Source organism: Mytilus californianus, unplaced genomic scaffold (genome assembly GCF_021869535.1).
Source record: "Mytilus californianus isolate M0D057914Y unplaced genomic scaffold, xbMytCali1.0.p SCAF_2, whole genome shotgun sequence".
NCBI lineage: Eukaryota > Metazoa > Mollusca > Bivalvia > Mytilida > Mytilidae > Mytilus > Mytilus californianus.
Window position 1 is genome coordinate 111,410 of NW_026262668.1, and position 23,635 is coordinate 135,044.

The following is a 23,635-nucleotide window of genomic DNA, read 5'->3' on the forward strand; positions in this document are numbered from 1 at the left end:
GATGATGCAGGCTTAAAAATTACATGACATCAAACAGCAATGAAAATTTTAATTTCGTATTTATCACCGGACTTGAAAAGCCACCGTAACAGTTAATCATGCAGACAATGTACCGACAATAATGACAGATTTCTTTCATCAACAGAATTAATGTCACTGTTTTATCCTGTCAAAGTAAAATAGATGAAATATTTCCATGTCTTTTTCATTGTACGTTTCTAAAGAAAATCACTGCCTGATTATGTAATATTGACTGCCATGCAATGTTGAATCTCCTTTATAGAAAGTAATTACCATTGTTACACGCTGATGAGAAGTCGTTTTATTGATATCCGTTTGTTCTAATCAATTGTTAATAAAACTTGTGTAGCATTTTATTAAGATGTTTTAAGGATGGAGTTTTCGTTATCATATTCCTGCTGGAAAGATATTGGATTTGATTGGATAGTTGATGGTTTGCAAATTGCTAAATATAGACGTGTAAAATTGAATTATTTCTTTGTTTTAATCAAGAAAAATTGCGACCTTGTTAAAATGGGAATGAATTGTGAAAATGATTTTCTTTATGTACAAGAAGTGCAAAATTAGAAAAAAATAATAAGTTTATGCATATGATATACTGACTTTAAAAATACCATCGAAAGTATATGATTTATGATTAATACAACTATATGATGCTTCCTGCAGTCCATAACTGATCAAAAGATGCTCTCGATGAATTTGAATTCAATAAAACACTAGTAAATTGATGATGGATACTGTAGATTTATTTATTATTGTGGGAAACCAATTTTCTTAGATTGATGAAAAATTGTGTTTTTGTGTATATTTGATTTCGTGGTTTCGCCAAAGTCTGCATACAAATCTATAGTGAATTGTACTTCGTTGAACTTTTAAATTCCTGGTTCTCCTATACCCCCGAAATCCCCCAAAATAGATATCCCACGAATAAAAATGAATCTACAGTAATTAAAATTCACTCTTATGGTAAGAACAAGTAGAAAAGGTTCAACTATTCAACTATACTGACACAAATAATGCATTTTCAGTGGTATTTTTAAACTTTATGTAACTCTTATCCCCCTAGGATACTATCTCAATAGATATCCAACTGTAGTGTACTAAGTTTTTCTAAGTCTGAAAGTAGTTTCTACTGTTTCATTTGTGTTAATTCCATTTATAATAGATTTTTATTTCTGAAATTTGCTGAGTCCTGGTTATATGTAAAAAGAAGAGATAGGTTTAACTGTCACAAGATAAAACAAAATCCAGGTGTTTATAGTATTATAAGACTCATGCTGTGTAAGTGTTATCCTCTATTATGTAATGTTGTGTTTCGATGCACTGTGGATTACAGTCTGAACTGTGGATCTTATGAGAAGTGTCATAATATATTCGTTACACACAAACCTTTTTTTTTAGGGAAAGCATTGTGAGCCAAATGGACTTATATCGATATTGCGTTGCATAAAGAAAATTTCACTGATTTATATAAAAGTCATCGACTGCAGTTTAATAATAGAATGGATGAATTGATGCATATAATGTCATTACATGCTATATGTGATATAACTTCTCTGATTAAATAATGCTTGTATTTTATAGGTTTTAGTGAAACAGAAGTGAAATATAAACACACGGAAGTAAAGCCATTGAAAGATGGAAAGAAAAAGGACAAGAAAAAGAAAATTCTCAAGGCACAGAAAACACCGGGTTTGTAATTCATTGAAAAAGAGTAAAATAAGTTGTTTTTTGTTCTTTCTTTTTCGGAGGGGGAGGGGAAAGAGAGTCCTATTTATATGTCTCAAGCTTTTAAGGTAAAAATTGTAGGTTAAAGAAATTCCTGTGGTTATCAATTTTTCAGTTGAATATTTTACTGATGCTTGATTTATGAAACAATTAAAAATTTGACTTTAAAGAAGGCTTGTAGAGTCTTATATCGTGAAGATTTTCATTTTATTTTGATTAAGGATGTATTATAAGGTGTTTGATGATAAATTTATTCTGTAGCAACATTAAACAATGACAACAGTAAGAAAGTACAGACAAGTTAGTCCCTTTTCCCACCCTACCTTACTTTCTTTTTACATTCCCCAAGTCTTATTGTGTCTTTCACTTCTGGTCTCCTATCAATCCTTTTTTCTAGACTTCTTATTCCCTTGTCCAATCTTATTCCCTTGTCCAATCTCATTCCCTTGTCCAATCTTATTCCCTTGTCCAATCTTATTCCCTTGTCCACTTATTCCCTTGTCCAATCTTATTCCCTTGTCCAATCTTATTCCCTTGTCCAATCTTATTCCCTTGTCCACTTATTCCCTTGTCCACTTATTCCCTTGTCCAATCTTATTCCCTTGTCCACTTTTTCCCTTGTTTAATCTTATTCCCTTGTCCAATTGTCCAATCTTATTCCCTTGTCCAATCTCATTCCCTTGTCCAATCTTATTCCCTTGTCCAATCTTATTCCCTTGTCCACTTATTCCCTTGTCCAATCTTATTCCCTTGTCCAATCTTATTCCCTTGTCCACTTATTCCCTTGTCCACTTATTCTTGTCCACTTTTTCCCTTATTTAATCTTATTCCCTTGTCCAATTGTCCAATCTTATTCCCTTGTCCAATCTCATTCCCTTGTCCAATCTTATTCCCTTGTCCAATCTTATTCCCTTGTCCACTTATTCCCTTGTCCAATCTTAATCCCCGTGTCCAATCTTATTCCCTTGTCCACTTATTCCCTTGTCCAATCTTATTCCCTTGTCCACTTTTTCCCTTGTTTAATCTTTTTCCCTTGTCCAATTGTCCAATCTTATTCCCTTGTCCAATCTTATTCCCTTGTCCAATCTTATTCCCTTGTCCACTTATTCCCTTGTCCACTTATTCCCTTGTCCAATCTTATTCCCTTGTCCACTTTTTCCCTTGTTTAATCTTATTCCCTTGTCCAATTGTCCAATCTTATTCCCTTGTCCAATCTCATTCCCTTGTCCAATCTTATTCCCTTGTCCAATCTTATTCCCTTGTCCACTTATTCCCTTGTCCACTTATTCCCTTGTCCAATCTTATTCCCTTGTCCACTTTTTCCCTTGTTTAATCTTATTCCCTTGTCTAATTGTCCAATCTTATTCCCTTGTCCAATCTCATTCCCTTGTCCAATCTTATTCCCTTGTCCAATCTTATTCCCTTGTCCACTTATTCCCTTGTCCACTTATTCCCTTGTCCAATCTTATTCCCTTGTCCACTTTTTCCCTTGTTTAATCTTATTCCCTTGTCCAATTGTCCAATCTTATTCCCTTGTCCAATCTCATTCCCTTGTCTAATCTTATTCCCTTGTCCAATCTTATTCCCTTGTCCAATCTTATTCCCTTGTCCACTTATTCCCTTGTCCAATCTTATTCCCTTGTCCAATCTTATTCCCTTGTCCAATCTTATTCCCTTGTCCACTTATTCCCTTGTCCAATCTTATTCCCTTGTCCACTTATTCCCTTGTCCAATCTTATTCCCTTGTCCACTTATTCCCTTGTTTAATCTTATTCCCTTGTCCAATTGTCTAATCTTATTCCCTTGTCCAATCTCATTCCCTTGTCTAATCTTATTCCCTTGTCCAATCTTATTCCCTTGTCCAATCTTATTCCCTTGTCCAATCTCATTCCCTTGTCCAATCTCATTCCCTTGTCCAATCTTATTCCCTTGTCCAATCTTATTCCCTTGTCCAATCTTATTCCCTTGTCCAATCTTATTCCCTTGTCCACTTATTCCCTTGTCCAATCTTATTCCCTTGTCCACTTATTCCCTTGTCCAATCTTATTCCCTTGTCCACTTATTCCCTTGTTTAATCTTATTCCCTTGTCCAATTGTCTAATCTTATTCCCTTGTCCAATCTCATTCCCTTGTCTAATCTTATTCCCTTGTCCAATCTTATTCCCTTGTCCAATCTCATTCCCTTGTCCAATCTCATTCCCTTGTCCAATCTTATTCCCTTGTCCACTTATTCCCTTGTCCACTTATTCCCTTGTCCAATCTTATTCCCTTGTCCAATCTTATTCCCTTGTCCAATCTTATTCCCTTGTCCAATCTTATTCCCTTGTCCAATCTTATTCCCTTGTCCAATCTTATTCCGTTGTCCAATCTTATTCCCTTGTCCAATCTATCATTAATATAGAACATCAGCAACATGTATATCAGTACCCAAATACAGCTTAGTCAAACTTTTATTTTCAGACAAATTTCGTCCCGATTTCAGTTTAAATGTATAACTTTTGATATTTATTTAACAATCATTTTTAAAATTATTTCATCTTTTCATCATGTTTATATTAATGTAAATTTCTATTTTAATTGTTTTATCTACAGAGCCACTGAAAGAAGAAGACCAGGAAAGAAAACTGACCCGTGTTATAGCTAAAGCTAATAAAAAAGATACCAATAAGCAGAAGAAAAATGGTAAGACAACTCGGAAGGCATTTGTAATTTATATTTCTATTGAATTCAGAATAAACAAAAGGCAATGGTTAGCAGATTTAAAAAAAAAATAATTTCATTAAACATTTGTACCTCTGTTTGAAATTAGATGTAATTAAGCGAAAATGATAAGGCACTTGAAAATTTGTCGTATTAGAATCTAAATGACTGTGTTACCCCAAAATGAAAATTACATCACGTCATTGGTTGAATTTACATTGTTTTGGACAATGTTAGCTAATCACAACGTTTTGGTGTATGCTTTTGTAATTATCAAGATTACATCTTAAGAGGGGGAAATGAGAAGATTCCTAGTGGAGCAATCAAAAATTATGTCGGAAGTAGGACAGACAAAGTGACAGTATATTGACAAAATTTCACTTGTTAAATACCAATGAAACAAGAATGAGTACCCTCATTTTTCTTTTCATTCCAAGAAAGTGACTGATCTGTGTAATGTCCCCCAAAAAACATATGTATTAGTTTTATTCACTAAAGAATGATTTTCCCATATACAATCTATATAAAATTGATAAATTTTTAACCCTACATTTCTGAGAACAATGACCTTTTAAACTTAATATTGAAAATGTACATGCATTTAATTCTCTCAGGAAAAACTAAAAAAAATTGTATATAAATATTTAGTGTCTATATTACTCTGGTAAATTGGAATTTACTTAACCTTAATGTAAAACCTATTAAGTGTTTACAAATAATTACCAACTTTAATCAGAAATAATTTAACTCAAGTGTGGACACCTTTGGTGTAAACCAACATTTACCCAAGTTAATCAAAATTCAATTTATAGCTAGATTTGCCCAGTGTCTAGTGACCAGTCTAAGCCAAAAAATATGCAGGATAATGAAAAAATAAAAGGAGTAAAATTCTATAAAATTCTGCATAAAGTATTAAAATTTTTATGATATGTTATAAATACTGAGATATATACTTACTTGTGTGTAATAAACAAGATCGTTGAGAGTGGAAATTAGCATTTATGTCTTAAAAACAAAGTAAAGTTCTACAGTACAGGAAGGATTGTTAATAAAACAAGTGTTCTGGTATGACTAACTTCTTTATGGCATGAAAGTTCTTAAAATTAACTATTTGAAAACTTTTTTTATTTGCAGAAATTATAACGACATCTTCATGGAGAGCTGGACAAGAATTGGTAATGAGGGAGTTAGGGCCATTAAAAACACGTAGAACATCACAGACTTCTCAACCAGGTATGAATGATGGAAACAATCAGGACCTTTAAAAAGTTTTTTAAAAACTTATAAAATCTTGTACGTGTCATGTTGACTATAACAGTATTGAAATTTTCCTTTTGGAATAGTGGATTCTACGGGTTATGTTTTTCATTGATATTTTGGAAGACCAGATGCACCAGACTAAACAAATAGGAAAGAAGGTGGTGTGTACTGGTTTCAAGGTTTTTGTCGAGCCTTCGACTTTAGTCGAAAAAGCGAGACATAGCGATCCTACATTCCGTCGGCGTCGGCGGCGTCCACAAATATTCACTCTGTGGTTAAAGTTTTTGAAATTTTAATAACTTTCTTAAACTATCCTGGATTTCTACCAAACTTGGACAGAAGCTTGTTTATGATCATAAGATAGTATCCAGAAGTAAATTTTGTAAAAATAAAATTCCATTTTTTCCGTATTTTATTTATAAATGGACTTAGTTTTTCTGCCAGGAAATATTACATTCACTCTGTGGTTAAAGTTTTTAAAATTTTAATTACTTTCTTAAACTATCCTGCATTCCAACCAAACTTGGACAGAAGCTTGTTTATGATCATAAGATAGTATCCAGAAGTAAATTTTGTAAAAAAAAAAATCTATTTTTTCCTTATTTTACTTTTAAATGGACTTAGATTTTCTGCCAGGAAACAACACATTCACTCTGTGGTTAAAGTTTTTAAAATTTTGATAACTTTCTTATACTATTTTGGATTTGTACCAAACTTGGACAGAAGATTGTTTATGATCAAAAGCTAGTATCTAGAAGGAAATTTTGTAAAAAAATAAATCCATTTTTTCCGTATTTTACTTTTAAATGGACTTAGATTTTCTGCCAGGAAACAACACATTCACTCTGTGGTTAAAGTTTTTAAAATTTTAATAACTTTCTTATACTATTCTGGATTTGTACCAAACTTGGACAGAAGCTTGTTTATGATCAAATGCTAGTATCTAGAAGGAAATTTTGTTTTCTTTCAGTTAACATTACATTCAGTCTGCAGTTAAAGTTTTTAAACATTTATTAGATTCATAAACTATCCTGGATTTTTACCAAACTTGGACAGAAGCTTCTTACAATCAAAAGATAGTATCAAGAGGAATATTTTTATTGATTTACTTCCTCATTTTTGTTGAGCCTGCGATTAACAGAAAAAGTAGGCGAGACACTGGGTTCCGTGGAACCCTTACGAATTTTTTTTTTTTTTTTACCAGTGAGTGCAGTTATAATCTCATCAACGTATATATTTTTGGAAAATCATGAAGATTCATTATTACGCATAGGTTACCAATTTTTGTTGATTTCGTGGATATCAGTTCAGCATGAATTTAAATGTTCAATGTAGTACCAATTTTTTAAAGGGTTGTATGTTGACTTTGGCAATAGTTCTTAATCAAATATCTACGAATATAATATAAATTTTCCACAATCCACAATCATTGGGTCCCACTAACATATATGAATCCACAGTAGGGTGCTCAAATTGATTTTTCACAGACAATAGATATAAAGAAGATGTGGTATGAGTGCCAATGAGACAATCTCCATCCAAGTCGAAATTTATAAAAGTAAACCATTATAGGTCAAAGTACGGTCTTCAACACGGAGCCTTGACTCACACCGAACAGCAAGCATGGATTATAAAATCGACACAATTAAATTGTTTCATATTTTTTTCATGTCGGAACCTTTTATAGCCGACTATACAGACAGTATGGGTTTTTCTCATTGTTGAAGGCCGTAAGATTGCCTATGATTGCTTACATCCACTTCATTTGAACTTGGGTGGAAAGTTGTCTCATTGGCAATCATACCACATCTCCTTATTTTTATACATGCCTTTATGGTATTTTTGTTTGTGTTGTGTTGCTGCCCTATTGATACCCCATATCTTATTTCAGTCAAATTTTCATTGAAGTTATCTCGCACAAAGGTGTTTTGTTGTTATGTCATAAACAATTTAATGCTGTATTCAATGAGGCAGACATCAGATAAAGAAATGATCACTAGATGACTGTTAAATACTTCAACGTAACCTTAAAAGCATTCTCTTTTACGTTTAAAACTTTTAGTTAATTGGTACTCATAGTATAAATATTTTTCTTTTGATTTTTTTGAGTCGTTAGGTCGCTGTCTCATTGACGTATATTCTATATTTTCTTTATAACGATATAATAAGTTTTGCGTAATTACAATGAAGTAAACAAAGTTCTTTACGTTTTTTTATCATTTGTCAAGACAGATCAGATAAAAATTAAATGTCTGATCAGATAAAATTAGTATTATATCATTATCAAGTTTTAATGATATAATTTCAGTTTTAGGTCAGAGTTGTCAGTTTAATTCATTTTTGTCTTTCTTTTTTTCGTTTTTTTGAATTCTTAGAACTTATAATTGAATTATGACGTTAGTTCAGGCGTAGATGTGCATCACATTGAATGTAATTATGCTTGTCATGCCTTTATAAAAGGGAGAAGGGTGTTCTGTTTTATAAAAGAAAATCTAAATTTATATCAAAGGTGAATTGAAGAAATGTGAACTCATCTGTTTAAGTGTGAAGTATTTAATAACAGAGTTATTAAATGCTTTCATATATTTAAATTGAATAATATGCATAGAATTAATTGTTGGTAGCCTGATATAGTATGATAAAGTATTGTTCAGTAAATACCATGTCTTGATATATAAAACATATTTATGTCAAGAATAATTTTGCAATAATTGCTTACTTTGCATTTAGTAATTGGATTTGTGTGGGGCATTTTGACATGATTTGTTATCTGCGATAAATCTTTTTTTCCTACCAAAATTTTTACCCAGTGGCAGGAAAAAACTTTCAGTTCATAGTCTGAGAGAATTGTCTTGTTTAATATGTTTTTCCTCTTATTTACCTTCAGTATGGAATTGAGTATTCAAAAATCAAATGGAACAAGCAATCGAAACATTGATCTCCCCCCCCCCCCCCCCCCCCCCCCCCCCCCCAAAAAAAAAAATCGGCACAAATGTTGCAAATTTTGCCTCATTGTTATGATGATTTTATCTCTGAAATAAAAAGCATAGCACGTCAATTTCATTATTCTGTTTTCTATGTTTGCATTATAGATTACTATCTTTATTAATTTTCAATTGCTAAATGTCCTGTGGCAAGTTTCATGCATATTCAGGATGCAGACAGTTGACAGTATATCAATTCAGTATTTGAAAAGTGAATGAGAAAGATGAATATTTGACTCATATTTAAGCTTACAACAAATCAGATATAGTCCCCATAGAAGAGGTAGGATGCTTAAATGAACAAAGAATATGACATTCCCAAAAAATGCCTTGGATTGTTCATCTCCAAACAGTCTGAATGTATAATTATGTTGGACTTGCATACAAATAGACAGCTCCTTTGCATGGATTCTATTGCCTGACAGAAGCCAATATAGCCATATTTTTTATGCCCCAGCCACCCTTGCAGTGATTCATTCCTTTTTATTGGTAAAAAACATTATTTGAAATTTCCTCTTTGAATGCTCTAGTATAGACTTCATTACAAGTTAAATGTATTGAGAACTTGTCACAGTGTACTACTCTTTACAGGTGACATTGACCGAGGATCACATATGCCTGATGGGGCGTACGGAGGAGCTGAGGAACCCGAACCCCAAGAGAGGAAAACAGCAACAGACATGGAGTTAGAAAGAGCCAGAGTTTTATCGGCTGAAGCAAGACGTGTTCTCAGTGATCTTAATATGGGTGAGTGAATTGTCATGAGATATCTTGAGTAAACATTTAGCTTACCTCTTTCCTAAGTCAAGTAACCTCTTAGTTGTCTCATTGGTATATTCTTACCTCTATTGTATTGAAGGTTATTGGGTTCTATCCTCAGCAGAGTCAAACCAAAGACTTGAAAAATGGTATTTGCTTCTTCCCTTAAGATTTATTACAATTTCAATTGTTAATGGAAATTTACAGGATAGGGTTTTGAAGAACAAGTTTTTTGAGGGAAGTTTTTCTATCAATATTTACATACATATATACATTTATACCTGCATTGTTCAGAAATTTAATTTTTATACTGTGACAATTCTGGACTGATAATTGTTATTATTTAATGTGTTATTAATTGTATTTAAACATAAATTTATTTGAATATTGCCGGGTGGTCAACTTCTCGGGGTGCACAAACACTGATAAATGCATTGACTTTCATACTCATGATTTAAACCATTTATACTTTACAAGTGATAAGGGCCAGTTTTATATGTATATCTATGTAATGGTTACCTATGAAATACTTTGATTATCATGTCAAATAGTGATTTATCTTGACTAATCTTGTCGTGAAATTCAACTTGTTTACATCCGCCATGACACCGTTCTGTACTTTCACTTTGCGATCTCATATCATTATTTGTTTAAGTTAACATCTTATCAATGCAGATAAATTGCGTATTTATTATGTTTGTGCCTCCCTTTTCATTAACATTGTCTATATTTATGATAGGATAGGGTTTTCATTGATCTCATTTAAGCATTATATCCAATGCGTATGGTTTTAGAAATTACACCTAAGTTCCTACGCCGTATTGAGAAAGGAATTTACTGTCCATTTAAAAATAGCATTATATAGAAATGTCCTTTTAGTTTTATTCGCTTTTAAATATAATTCGGACAAGAAGGACAAAGTAAGGACTACTTAATAACGTTTCTTTATTTATGAATAACGAAATATGTTTGTCTTTCTAAACGTTACTAGCCAAAAGACGTAAGAAATGTTGCTTTTGATTGGATGATTTGACATTTACTCTTACGTCATCGTTAGTGCAAAAATACATAAATAGGAGCCTGCAGAATAACATGGCAGTCTGAATCAATCCTTTCAACCATCAACTACATTTTAAAATATCCAAATAGAAAATCGAATAATCAAAGTTAAATGAGAAAGGTACAAACAATAATTTAAATACTTTTATCTATATTTAGATATTAATCTTTTTAGCGAAATTAAACTTTTAGCGTTAAACTGCCATTCTTTACCGAACGGGATTTACAAGTCATTTCTATTGTCCATTGATAAAGAGACCCTTACTTAGGTGATTTTCCAGTGTGTTTCTCAAAGTCCACAGGTTATAATTAGTCTTAAGTTATAGTGACCACCCGGTGCATTGTTTTGTCTGTTGATTGCTGAATGTGTATTTGTTGTTATTGAAATAACAAGTCAAAAATACTGCTGAAATAAATTTTATTGTTACGTTTATTACGAATCTGTTTCTTCACACTGGCGTTGAGTTAAAAGATTATTCCACTCCTCCTGAATGAGTTAAACAGTGTTTTATCAACCCTAGGTTTGTTACAATATGCCCGTTTACAGAACATATTATGGTATACCTTTGTCCGTCGGACAATAACTCACAAACGCTTTAACCAATTTGCATGAAACTTTGGTGAATTGTTAATATCTTTTGTCGTGAGCTCCCTTTCGATTTTTATAAATTTTAGAATTTACGTTTCTGAGTTCTGGGGTTTTATTCATTAAAAAAGGGGGATTTTTCCAGTTTTCGGACAATACCTCAAAAATGCTTTGAACAGTTTTCATGAAACTTTGCTGATTGTTTTATATCTATTGAAAAAGCTAAGGGTGTATCATGCGCTCATGGTACAGCTGTTTATTGTTTATGTCAGGAAATATAAGAATAATATTTGTCATTTGTTTTGATATTTCTGATGCAATTCTGCTTGTTCTAGTTGCATGTAGAAATCATAAAAATCTAAGAGATAGCTCCTTTATGTACCATGATTAATATATTTCTATGTATTATTAATAAGTTATATTTCATGTATATGCATTTATTATTTCTATTTAATTAACCGCTTATCGTGAAAAAACATTAATTTTCAATTCTCCGAACATTCAGATCTCTGGGGAAGCATTTTCCAAATTGTAGATTAAATTATTCAAAACTCAGAATCTAAATGATACCTTCCAGATAGTTGTATTGAAAAGTCATTTATAAAGATAAATGTTAATTATATAATATAAAATTGACATTTATTTGATATGGGACTTTATCGACATTGGCTAAATTCCCAAAAATCAATTGGAGTATTACCAATTCTAATACTGACAGGAGGAACATGAAGGAACACTTCTGTTTATTTTCCTCACGTTGAAGTTTTGTTTATATCGATTTATAAAACACACGTATATCACTATAAAACCTTTTTGTTGATTTAACAACTCAATGGTTCTGATGAAGAAAATTTGGTACGTGTATTCCAGTAAAAAAATATTTCCCCCTTACGTATGTTTTTAAACATGACAAATATTATCTTTTAGTACATATTTAAGTCTTTGATAAACATGAGGTGTTTTTTGTTGACTATAAGTAGTCATATGTCTGTAGTGTTTGGGAAATTTGTGTCTTAAACTTATATAGAAGGAATATACCCCTAGAATTACATGTGGGTTAGTCAGATTATAAGTTTTATATTTCATCAAATTGTATTTTTGATTGAGCGATGAGTTCACTTATGATGTTTAAAAATGTGATGGCTGAAAGTTATTTCTGAAGAACAGCTTTAATAAAAAAGATAATAATCAAAATGTTTAAAGGTTTCATATATCAATAAAAAATGGGGTCAGTAGGTCAACAGAAGACTTGTTTTTTTTTTAAGATTTTTAATCATATATCCCTCTTTTTTTAGTTTTTCCTAAAATTTGCCCTGAAAGATTTTGGATTGGTAGAAAAGATAAGAATGGTCAACAGGAGACTCAAAAAACTTTTACTAACTTTATAGGCAATGGAAATATGCAACATAAAACCAGTCATTCAACTTGCAGACACCTTCTAACTGGCAAATGCCACTTACCAATCAAGAATTATCTCCCCTGAACCTCTGGTTTTCAGTCATTACAAGCTGCAGACAAAATAAGCAGACTCTTTTTCTGCATGACTGGTTCAAAATTGACTTTTGGTAAAGTGATTATTGGAAAAGGACCAGATGACATTTCTTTTTTTGTCCTTCAGGAAAGTTCAGTCTTTTTCTCTCTAAATTCTAATTCTTGGAAATATATGTTCTTTCAAGAATTTGGCCATAAATTTGGTTCTTTCATAGAAGTAAAGATTGATTCATTCCTTTTCAAGGATAATTGGATTAAAGTACATTTACAAGAAGACATTTTCATTTAAAACCATAAAATTTATTACCAGTGAAATTGAATATTTCAAATGTGATAAAAGCACTTGATCAAATAAATCTAAATAACAAAATCAGTATGTGATAAATTGACAATTATAATTTTGGCAGAATCTATTTGACGTAATTTTCTCCTAAAGAACATTGATGACAATCATGTTTAATGCCGCCACATTCTGTCCCAAGTCCTGTAATTCAGTGGTTGTCCTTGGTTGCTGAATGTCATCTGTTTTTCGTTAATTGTTTTGTCATAAATTAGGAGGTGGGTTGCTGTCTCTTATATTTGTTTTTCATTTGTCATAAATGGTTGGTTTTCTCTTTTGAATTGTTTCACATTTTGTCATGTCAATGGTTTTTGTAGCTGACTATATGGTAAGGGTTATGCTCATTGTTGAAGGTTGTACAATGACCATGTCATTTGAATTCTGGTGAATAGTTGTCTCATTGTCGATCATACCACATCTTATTTTTATATTGATATTTAGTAGAATATGTAACTTCTCAAACTTAATATGTTTAAAACAGGATATTACTATCATACTCCTTTATTCATACAAAATATCAGTGGTTTCATGTACAAAATATCGTGAAAATGTAAATGAAAAAACATCAAAGTACAACCGCTTATGTAAAATAAATTGAATGAATAGAATTTTAATGGTTGAGAAACGTAACAAAAGGACATTTTACTATTGACAATTTAATTTCAGTAATGATTATTGATATGTATGTTAAAAGAAGGTTTTATGAAATGTGGTAATAAAATGAAAATTCTGAATTTTTGTGTAAATTTTTAGATGATGAAGAGAGAAGAAGGGAAGAGTCATCAAAGAGAGCAAAGTCTGCAACAAAACGGAAAGCACCAAAACCTTCAGGTATTATTTTTAAAGTTATTTTAATAAAGGCTATTAGATAAATGCATAAAGTGTTGAATGGTATTATTTGTGGAGCCTATAACTATATCTGCCAACATATACAGATTATTACCGTAAGCTGTGAATATTATGGTATTTTTGGAATAATTCTTTCTCATCTTTCACTCAAACTTACTACAACAAATTGTACAATCATCTGTAAAGTAGAACTTTGCAAATTATTAAAAATTAGAAGCAATTAAAAGGATTTGATGAAATTCGGACACCTGAGTCAAAGTGACAGAGTTTTTTTTCTACTCTGACAACTGATATGAGCAAGATCAGGTGTGAAAAATAATGAGGAGTCTCTACGAACTAAAACCAGTGAAATTTTTACAATATCATGTTAATAAATATTTGGACTACACTTCAATTCGATATTAAATTTAGTGAAATTGACTTTCCAGCAAACTCTTGCTTTGAAATGGCATGTTTTTAGGATTACTTATATCCCCACATTTTTTTTGAAGTTTTTTAATTATCTACTTTATGTTGATTTGATATATTTGAAAAATTGGCCTTTCAATGTAGACTTACTGATTACATTGGAATTATGTCAGATTAGGGTACGACTTTTGGCGTCTTGTTGTGTTCAATGATATATTAGGAAAATTTGATTTAATTTGATGACCATTTGAGGAAATCAAGCTATTTTTAATAGCAGTAAACATATGTTATAAAGCCATTTGTAAGTCTCGGGAATATAGGACTGTCTTTGGTGAAGAAATCAGCATGAAAATGTTCAGAATGTTGTCAATGCTATTTTTCTTCATTTTACATTTTCTCTTCTTTTTCAAAGTACATAACTTAGGTTGAAAAATAAAAAATCAATTACGAACTCCAAATCTCTAAATAAATTTAAAATTGATTGGTAATCCATGTAAATAGAAAAATATTTTTGATTAATTCATAAAGGTCACGTCGTAATGTTGACTCAGATGTTAAATCATATATCCATTTACATTTCTTTTTGATTTATGTAGTATAGAACTTAAAATTGACAGAATACAACTTAAATACAAAATACAAATACAAATATTTTAAAGTTAAACCTTAACTTTTACTCTGGTAAATAGAATTTTATAAAATAATCACATTATAACCCATTCCCCCCTTCTGCCAACTATATTTAAGGAATTGAGTTTATAGGGTATGTTTGAAGGTGAAAGTTTTGCTAGGCTGAATAATATTAATTGTGCCAGGTATATTTGTTGCCGGCCATTAGAGTCTGGTGGCAATCAAGGTTAAAATGTTTATCTTCAAGGTCAATGACATTATCTTAGTTCAACTAAATATACTACTTTACATATGTTATATGACATCAAAATATTCAAAAGTCAGTTTTTCAAAGTATTTGAAAGCCTTGAATGATATTGATAATATTTAGTGTCATTCATGTCCACCACCTGAGGGTATGGTGATGAGTATGATTAAAAAATCTTTCTTGAGGGGTCAAGGTAACAAACTTAATTCCATATCCAAATTGCATGTTATTTCCATGTCAGAAGTCTTTAATGCCTTGGAAAGATATGAATGATATTTGATCTGGTTGTTCCCTACCACCAGAGAGTTTTCTATGAATAAGATTATAATCTTCTTTTTTTTAATGTCAATTTTCTTTAACGTACATTCAGATGATTGCAGAAGATTTTTTAATAGATTGTTCTTTAGTTTGAATAAAAAGGTTTCTTTAAAAGATTGTACTTTATGATGAATGCATGGAGCTTTGGTCAAATTATATTGCCGTATTTTACTTTGATTTAATAAATAGATGCACACAGTTAGAGCAATTTTCAACAATTAATATCCCTGTATTCCCCTGCTTTCTTCTAAACATGCGTTGAGTTCAGTGTTCAGTTCCAAACAAACCAATTAACTTAAAAAAAAAACTGCTCAGCTTTAAGCCCCATTCAATTAGTTTTATTTTGAGCTACAATTGGTTCTTACTTTTTGGATAAACAAAGTCTCTAAATGGTATTGCATTGTTGATGAATTATAAGCTTGTACATGCAATAATTGGGACATAGTCATATGCTATTTTAAAATGTTATGTGTGGATAAAAATATCTGCACAGTATTTAAATATCTTATTACAAAGTTGGGATCTATTAAAAAGAAATAAGCAAGTGAAAGTAGACTTCTGTCTGGGTTTCTTCTTATATTTTCATAAAAGAAAACATGAAAAATCTAAAACATATTTAATTTTAACAGGCAATTGCTCAGTAGCTTTTGGCTTCAACCCTGTGATAATGATTTTGGAAACTATCCCATACTATCATGAGGTGTTCCAAATTAATTTTTAAAAGTTGACTGGCATCATGCCAAATTTATTCAAGGCCATATTGCCTTATCATGGGTGTACAAACAGTTGCCCATTGATGCAAAAGTTCATCATATGTAAATTGAGAAATGGAAATTCATAAATAGTAAAAATTTGTTTTAACCTTTATGTACTTGTTGTCTAAAAATTTGGTGAAGATTGTTTTTACAGTTAGCAATTAAGGTATTGACCCAAATGTTAATGCCAAGAGACTTTTACATATATCATTTGAATGTGTTCAATGAGCTTTCATAATTAAATTCCATCTTCCAATGTTCTTCCCTGTTCTACATTAAGGTCTTAACGCTTCATCAGATCAGTATATTGACTTCCTTTAAGTGATATTTTTTTCATCGTTTCATGTTATTAATATACCTTAATTACAAGGATAAACCCATTTTAAATGATTTCATGACACTTTTAACGACAGTTCGGAACAGGTAAAGGGAAGGAAAAGATTACGATATTTCATACTTCACTGGTTGTTGTCAGATAAATTTCGTCATAAACTGCATCCATTCATTTTCAGACTACGGCCATTAGGCTTATATTAACCCCACTAGCAGAAATGATGTCAATTGGGGGTATATTGGAAAGTGGAGCATTTTATAATGTATAATGTGTTGAAGCTTGTATTTTGAGTTGCACTTTTTTTTTTTAAAATACCTTTTAATCCACTCCTGTCCTGAACATGCATGAAATATTTGCAGCAAAACTTTAAACAAACAACAATCAATCAGTTTAACTTGTGCCAGTTTAAATTGAATTTCTACTGCAGTCATTACTGCAACAAGGGAATAAAATCTCCATCATTGAAAAAATCTACCCCAGTTATCACAGAGTTTACGAAAAATAGTCGTCCGAAAGATTATGCCATGGACTAGTACATTGAAAAGATTTCAAGAACTCTGGTTATCAAAAAGTTTTAAATTTGTTAATTTTAAAATAAAATTGTTATTTTATATAGCTTAATCTGTTCACATTCTCAATTTTACATATAAAAAAAGTCACCTTTAATTATGAGGCATAACATTGTTACACTAATTGATATTTTGAACAGATAAGTTAATTCCATATATATTTGTTGGAAACCTGTTATTTTAATGATTTTTATGAAACTAATTTTCAGCTCCCCCAAAATAATACCTATTGGACTTTTTTCTCAGTACCTAAAGTTGGTCTTACACCAAATCTCCATTAAATGGGGACACTGAGTGCTAGTCTATTTAGAGAATTATTCCTCCCCACAATAATCAATAGCAGCTTGTTTCAAAGTGGAATGAAGCTTTTATCTAGAATCAGCTAATCTATGTATGGTAGGTGTGTAAACAGAACAATATTTAAATATTTTTAAAACACAGGTTTTATTGATCAGTATTTAATTAAATTTGTACTGTAGTAGTTTTTGATTACTATCAATTTAAAACACAATACTGGGACAAATTCTGTCAATATATATTATCTACACACTTAATGAGGGTCACAAAAGGGACAAGTTACAATGCCACCACCCTTAAAGAAACTTCATAAAAAAAACACAATTGAAAAGTTAATTAATAAAGCCCATATATGTAGCAATCATTTCAATGGTTCTTTGGACATTGGCACAAGTCCAAGAATATATTGTTTGGTCCATAAAAAGGTTCTAAATCTTGACCGAATGACCAGTAAAGATTGAAGGATTTAAAGTACATGTATAACTCTACCTAATTCAGTGAAATATTATTTTTGATCTGAAATGGCTTTTAATTCAAGTGAAGATCTGTTGCCATTTTCACAAAATACTTTTATGGAAAAATAATTGCAAAGTATTGAATTATACAGTATTCAAATTTAGTCTTTTAGATTTTTTTGTTAAAAGAGTTTCTTAGGCTTTAGAAATTACAAATATATATTATTTTGTATAATTATCACCCCGCTTAAAAAAGTGGGGGTATACTGTTTTACCTCCGTCCGTCAGTCTGTCTGTCCGTCCGTCCCAGGAATATTTTTTGTTGCATCTTTCTCAGCATTTTTCTAGTTTCATGACAATAACTTGTGTGTAAGTGTATGGATCTTTCTGAAATTGTACTACAAGGTTCCATATCACAAAGGGAAAGCTGGGGATTTTTTTTTTCTTTAAAATTTTCCATTTTAAGTTGGTTATTTTTTATTAATATATAAAAGCAAATAATAATGATATGGTTTGATTTCATCAAAAATTGAAATATTGGGGTTCTTTGATATGCTGAATTTAACAGTGTATTTAGATTCTTAATTTTTGGTCCCGTTTTCAAATTGGTCTACATTAAGGTCCAAAGGGTCCAAAATTAAACTTAGTTTGATTTTAACAAAAATTGAATTTTTGGGGTTCTTTGTTATGCTGAATCTAACCGTGTATGTATTTAGATTTTGGATATTGGACCATAATAGGTAAATTAAAAATTTTAAGTTCTTAGACCACATTCATTCTGTGTCAGAAACTTATGCTGTGTCAAATATTTAATCACAATCCAAATTCAGAGCTGTATCAAGCTTGAATGTTGTGTCCATACTTGCCCCAACTGTTCAGGGTTCGACCTCTGCAGTTGTATCAAGCTGTGCCCAGTGGAGCAGTTTATTAATATTACTAAAGGATTAACATAATTAGGTTATCCAATTTTTTCTACTGCTCCCTTGGGAGTTAAAGTGTTTGACCTATTTGGTCCCATTACTCAAGTTGCATTTATTGTTAAACATCAAAAATCTCACAGGACATTAAATGAGAAATAATTTAAATTTTAAGTTTTCAAATTGTAGTATATATTTGTAGATTTGTCGATGGTTTTAATGTGGAGATTTAGTTTTCGTAGCTGATATATTTATTTTCTAATCATCACAGTGTATTTATTTTTTCTTTAACAGCTGCAGAAATAGACAAACATTCCCAGATCAAACAACGACATTATGATGCAGAAGAGATTCGCCATTACATACAGAAAAAAAAAGCTGAACGAATACAGAAACAAATAGAAGAAGAAAAACGCCAAAAGAAAGCAGACGAACTTCGACGGAAACAATTAGAGGAATTGTATACAAAACAAAAACAGACAGCATCACATCCTAAAAAATTCAGGGACATAAAACATAAATCCAACAATGAGACATTTTCACATCCTATGGCGCTATCTGACTTGCCAAGACATCATCCTTTCCAACATGAGAGGAGTCGGCAAATGGTAAACACATTGTATAAGATTTAAAAGATACATTAGCTTTGAACTAGGTTGATTTGTGACTAGTATTAATAGTCCTAATGAATCACACGCATAGCCAGAGTTCTTCAAAGGGTTCAAACAAAACCCCTTCCTTGGAAACAAAAAAAATACTAATCAAGACAAATACTTTTAATTCAGATATTAATGCATACATTTATTATTGCGATTTTTGAAGAATGGACAAAAATGCGAAACTAATTATTGTGATTTCAAGAAAATCTGCATACAGATATATGTATCAGATTTCAGAATGCGACTTCTTATTAAATAAATGCTATCCTCACCCAGTCACATTATTCGCAATAATTTCTGAATTTACAGTATATTCAAGTTGAGATTCAGATTGAAGTTTGACAACAAAGTCGGGGCATCATGACCCAAAATAACCCCGTCAGTGAGATCCAGGCTATGGGCCTGTGCATTAACCTTATTTCCTCATTCAAAACCATCTGCACTTATAAATTTGATTCAAAGCCTACACTTCAAAGGGAAAATTTTTACTAGGGAGATAGAAAAAACATCAGTGTGTCAATTTGATGAGATAGTGAATATGAAACTCAAATGCTTCCTTAGCATATGCACTATAAATGACTGAAATGATTTTAGATTGGGTTTTGTTAGATAATGCACATTCCATTTGTAATACCGTAACATGTTATCCTAGGTTAGAATCTCTTTAACCTGAAATTTGTTTGAATGTTGAAAAATCGTCCAAATCAGAATAACTTATGATCTTTAAAAAGTGACTATACATGTAGATATTTCTATAAGACAGTTTGAAAGCTGAATTATTAACTGCCATAAGATGTGTTAAAGCTTGACTACTATAGCCTGGTTTTTTTCTGAATATTGAGTGTCATTATTATGTAATTTATTTGTTTGTTGCTAGAAGTTGTTATTAAAATATTTGAACATTATATAATCATCTGAAATTGTTTAGCGAAAAAATTCTTTTTATTGAACCAATACACATATCAACATCTTAATACACAGGAAGTAAGTGTCGCATTTCAAAAAAAAGTATAGCCATGTAGGACAATCCTTTAAAGGTCTCATTGTACGTTAAATTTCAGCTTAAAAGGGTTTTTGAATATTTTTTTCTAAAGTTTGCCTGTAAGAAAATATTTCATTTTGACATGATATGACAAAGGAAACTGACAAGTTTGTTGAAAGTAGCAAACAAAATGAACAATCTTATGTAACATTTAATTGGATGTAGTTAACTAATTTTGCTGTAATTCTTGGAATCTGCAACTATTTCATTGTTTTTTGCATTTTTTCTTTTATGGTAGAGATAAAATTATATCTTTAGATTATCACCTACTTTTGAATATTGGAAATTAAGTTACAATTGGTTTTGTGTTTACTCCAGGAGAAATGTATGGAGTAAAGTACTTTAAACTGGGAAGATGAATTGATGAAAAGGGAAATCTAACAACTGATATCTGATACTGGTTTATGTTATTATTTATTTTAGATGACAAGTGATTCTGAGAATTTAGCAGCGGACGATGAGATGGAGATGAGCGATGGTAGTTCTACTCTTACGGGTGATTCTATGGATGAAGGAACTCCCTTAGATACTCCTAAAGGGTAAACTTATTTCTAATTGTTACTTTGTGAACATAAATTTATAGAGAACTGTTGCATTTGAATGTATTCAAGAAATTACTGAAAATAAGCTATTTATACATTTTCAGTACCTTTTCTTTAAAATGAAAAAAGGACAAATATACCCTTTAATAGAAGAATTCTATGCAACTGTCATACAAGTGAGAGAGAGGTTCAGCTAGCTATAAAACCAGGTTTAATCCACCATTTTCTACAAAGGAATATGACAGTTGTTTTCCATTCGTTAGATGTGTTTGAGCTTTTGATTTTGCCATTTTATAAAGGACTTTCCGTTTCGAATTTGCCTTGGAGTTCGGTATTTTTGTCATTTTACTGTTTAGAATTTATCCTGCAGTTAAAATTTCTTAAACAGTATATGATATCCATAGGAGTGATTTGACAGAGTGTTCTGTTCATGTTATCATTTGAGACAATATGTGATTTCATTGAGAAGGGTGGACATAGCCGGAGATTGTACCTGATTTTCATTTGAAAATGAAAGTGGATGCAAACAAAACGATACTCCCTATTGAAATTTGTAAAAAAAAATATTTAAGAAAATTTTCTTAGAACTATTTTTCCAAAACATTTTGCAATGAAGGTTAATTCAACCTTTTTCATCATTTTACTTTCTTTTTTTTTTGGGGGGGGGGGGAGATTTACCCATCAGAGTTAATTCTCTTGAACACATGCTCATGAAAATGCTTTGATTTTCTGTTTGCAACATTTAGGATTAATTTTGAGTGGATAATTAATTCCATCATACAGCGTACTACATCCACATTTGAACCCTGGTAGATAGTTGTCTCATTGGCAATCATACCACAACTTCTTATTTTTTTGTTAATAGACTTATTTAATGTTAAAATAAATCTAAAAACTCATCAATTAATGTCACTCTCAAAAAAAATTGTGCATGGCTGATATTTTAGTCATATCAAAATTTAACAATTCATGGCTTTTAATTGTCGATAATCCTCTTAAAAAAATAAACATAAATTAAATTTAAGGGCTATATTAAGAAGGTTAATTGCTTTGTAATTGAACATTTAATTTTGAAAACCAGTCATTTTATGAAATATATATTCAAATAATATAGGAGTAAAATTTATATAGGTTAGTTTACTTAAGCTGTAATATATTGACATCTAAAATGGAAAAAAATATAATGAAATATTGAAGTATGTGACCGTGGACTTGAAAACCCTATGATCTGCATTTGATAGATGAATTGGCATGAAAACATTCTGCATAAAAGAAATCATTCCTTTATTCAAGACGTGAAAACTAAAATCTTCCTTTTTGTCCAAATGATTAAAACTGTGTGACACATAGTCCACCCCCTACTGAAATGTTTTGCAGCAGTGTTTTATTCTCTGTCTATTTGGATGTAAACAATTTGAACTAAATAGAAAGTGCCACATAATTCTATTATACATTATGATTGAATAAATATACTTTTGATCACACAAACAATTAGTTCAATATTTTAATAAAATATAAATATTAAAATTCAAACTCGTTTTCTTGGTGGTGTTAAATGTTTTATGCAATATACTTGAACATAAAAGCTCTTTGAAAAATTTGTTTACAGAATTTCTAAAAATGAAATCTATTGTTGGAAACTTGAAAAGCTGAACATCATATTGACTTTATTAAATCAGTTTGCCAATATATATACATGGATAATTTACATTAAACTTAAATATCAAATACTAGGGAAGGCTAGATTTATCATTTTAATCACTTTTTTTTTTAGAATTTCATAACGGTTTTCAAATACAGTGAAAGTGCGGAGAACGTCGCCTATTATGCTTTTCAAAATTTTAAATAAAAGTTGTACGTTATATTGTATATCATTCAAGACATTCAAAGGTACAAATGGTAATTTTTATTCGGTTTATAAGAAATGTTTTACCTACACATTAAGATTCATAAATATTCAAAGGTTAAGACAAGAAAAGGGATCACTTCTAAAGGCCTTTTTGTTTGCATTCTTCCATGGTTTAGATTTGAAATAGACTGCAAAATTTATCTCAAATGTATACTGTTGGTGATTTTAGTTCATAAAAGTGTTTATTAAATAGCATAGTATAACATAATATGAATGTAGAAAGCTAAGTGACATTTCTTTATTTGTTTTCCAGACAAACGGACGACAAGTCGAAACCTAGTCAAACAAGCCAATGGAAAGCCAGTTTACAAAAAGAACATGAATTTCTCATGGAAAATAACAATTCTAAAACTGTTGGTGGATTTACGTTTAATTTAGACAGTGTTTTTAATAAATTTTCTCAGGCTGTAACTAATCAACAAAGTGAAAGTGAAAATAGACCATTATCAGGGAATTCTGGGTACATTGGAGGATCGGCTGTTTTAAACCCTCCCCGTCCTTCAGCAGAAGGCAGTGATAGGACAAGAGAACAAAGGTTACAAGCTATTAAGGAAACAGCAAAACATTTACAAGAAAAAATTCAAAATGAGGCTAGAAAGCTGAAAGGGGAGGTGATTGAAGATGGTAAGTTTTTACAGCTGCCTTTGAAAAGGCTTATAAATTCATCGGGAGACTTATTGGCTTTGCCCCATTTTCATTATTATTAAATTTATATCTATTATTATTAACGCTTCAAATTATTATTTATTGGGGCCTCGGTTGCCAAGTGGTCGAAG

At 31.0% G+C, this 23,635-nt stretch overlaps 1 protein-coding gene across 28 annotated transcripts in view; it reads left to right on the plus strand.

Annotated features, from left to right (window-relative positions):
• Positions 1 to 23,635, plus strand: part of LOC127729023 (centrosome-associated protein 350-like) — a 149,361-nt gene that overhangs the window by 88,772 nt on the left and 36,954 nt on the right. For all 28 annotated transcript variants that reach the window (XM_052236595.1, XM_052236597.1, XM_052236598.1 and 25 more), the window contains 8 exons: positions 1,606 to 1,713; positions 4,342 to 4,431; positions 5,584 to 5,682; positions 9,285 to 9,440; positions 13,682 to 13,759; positions 19,002 to 19,315; positions 20,832 to 20,947; positions 23,113 to 23,483. In XM_052236595.1, coding sequence (XP_052092555.1) covers positions 1,606 to 1,713; positions 4,342 to 4,431; positions 5,584 to 5,682; positions 9,285 to 9,440; positions 13,682 to 13,759; positions 19,002 to 19,315; positions 20,832 to 20,947; positions 23,113 to 23,483 — 1,332 coding nt within the window. The remainder of the gene's footprint in view (positions 1 to 1,605; positions 1,714 to 4,341; positions 4,432 to 5,583; positions 5,683 to 9,284; positions 9,441 to 13,681; positions 13,760 to 19,001; positions 19,316 to 20,831; positions 20,948 to 23,112; positions 23,484 to 23,635) is intronic.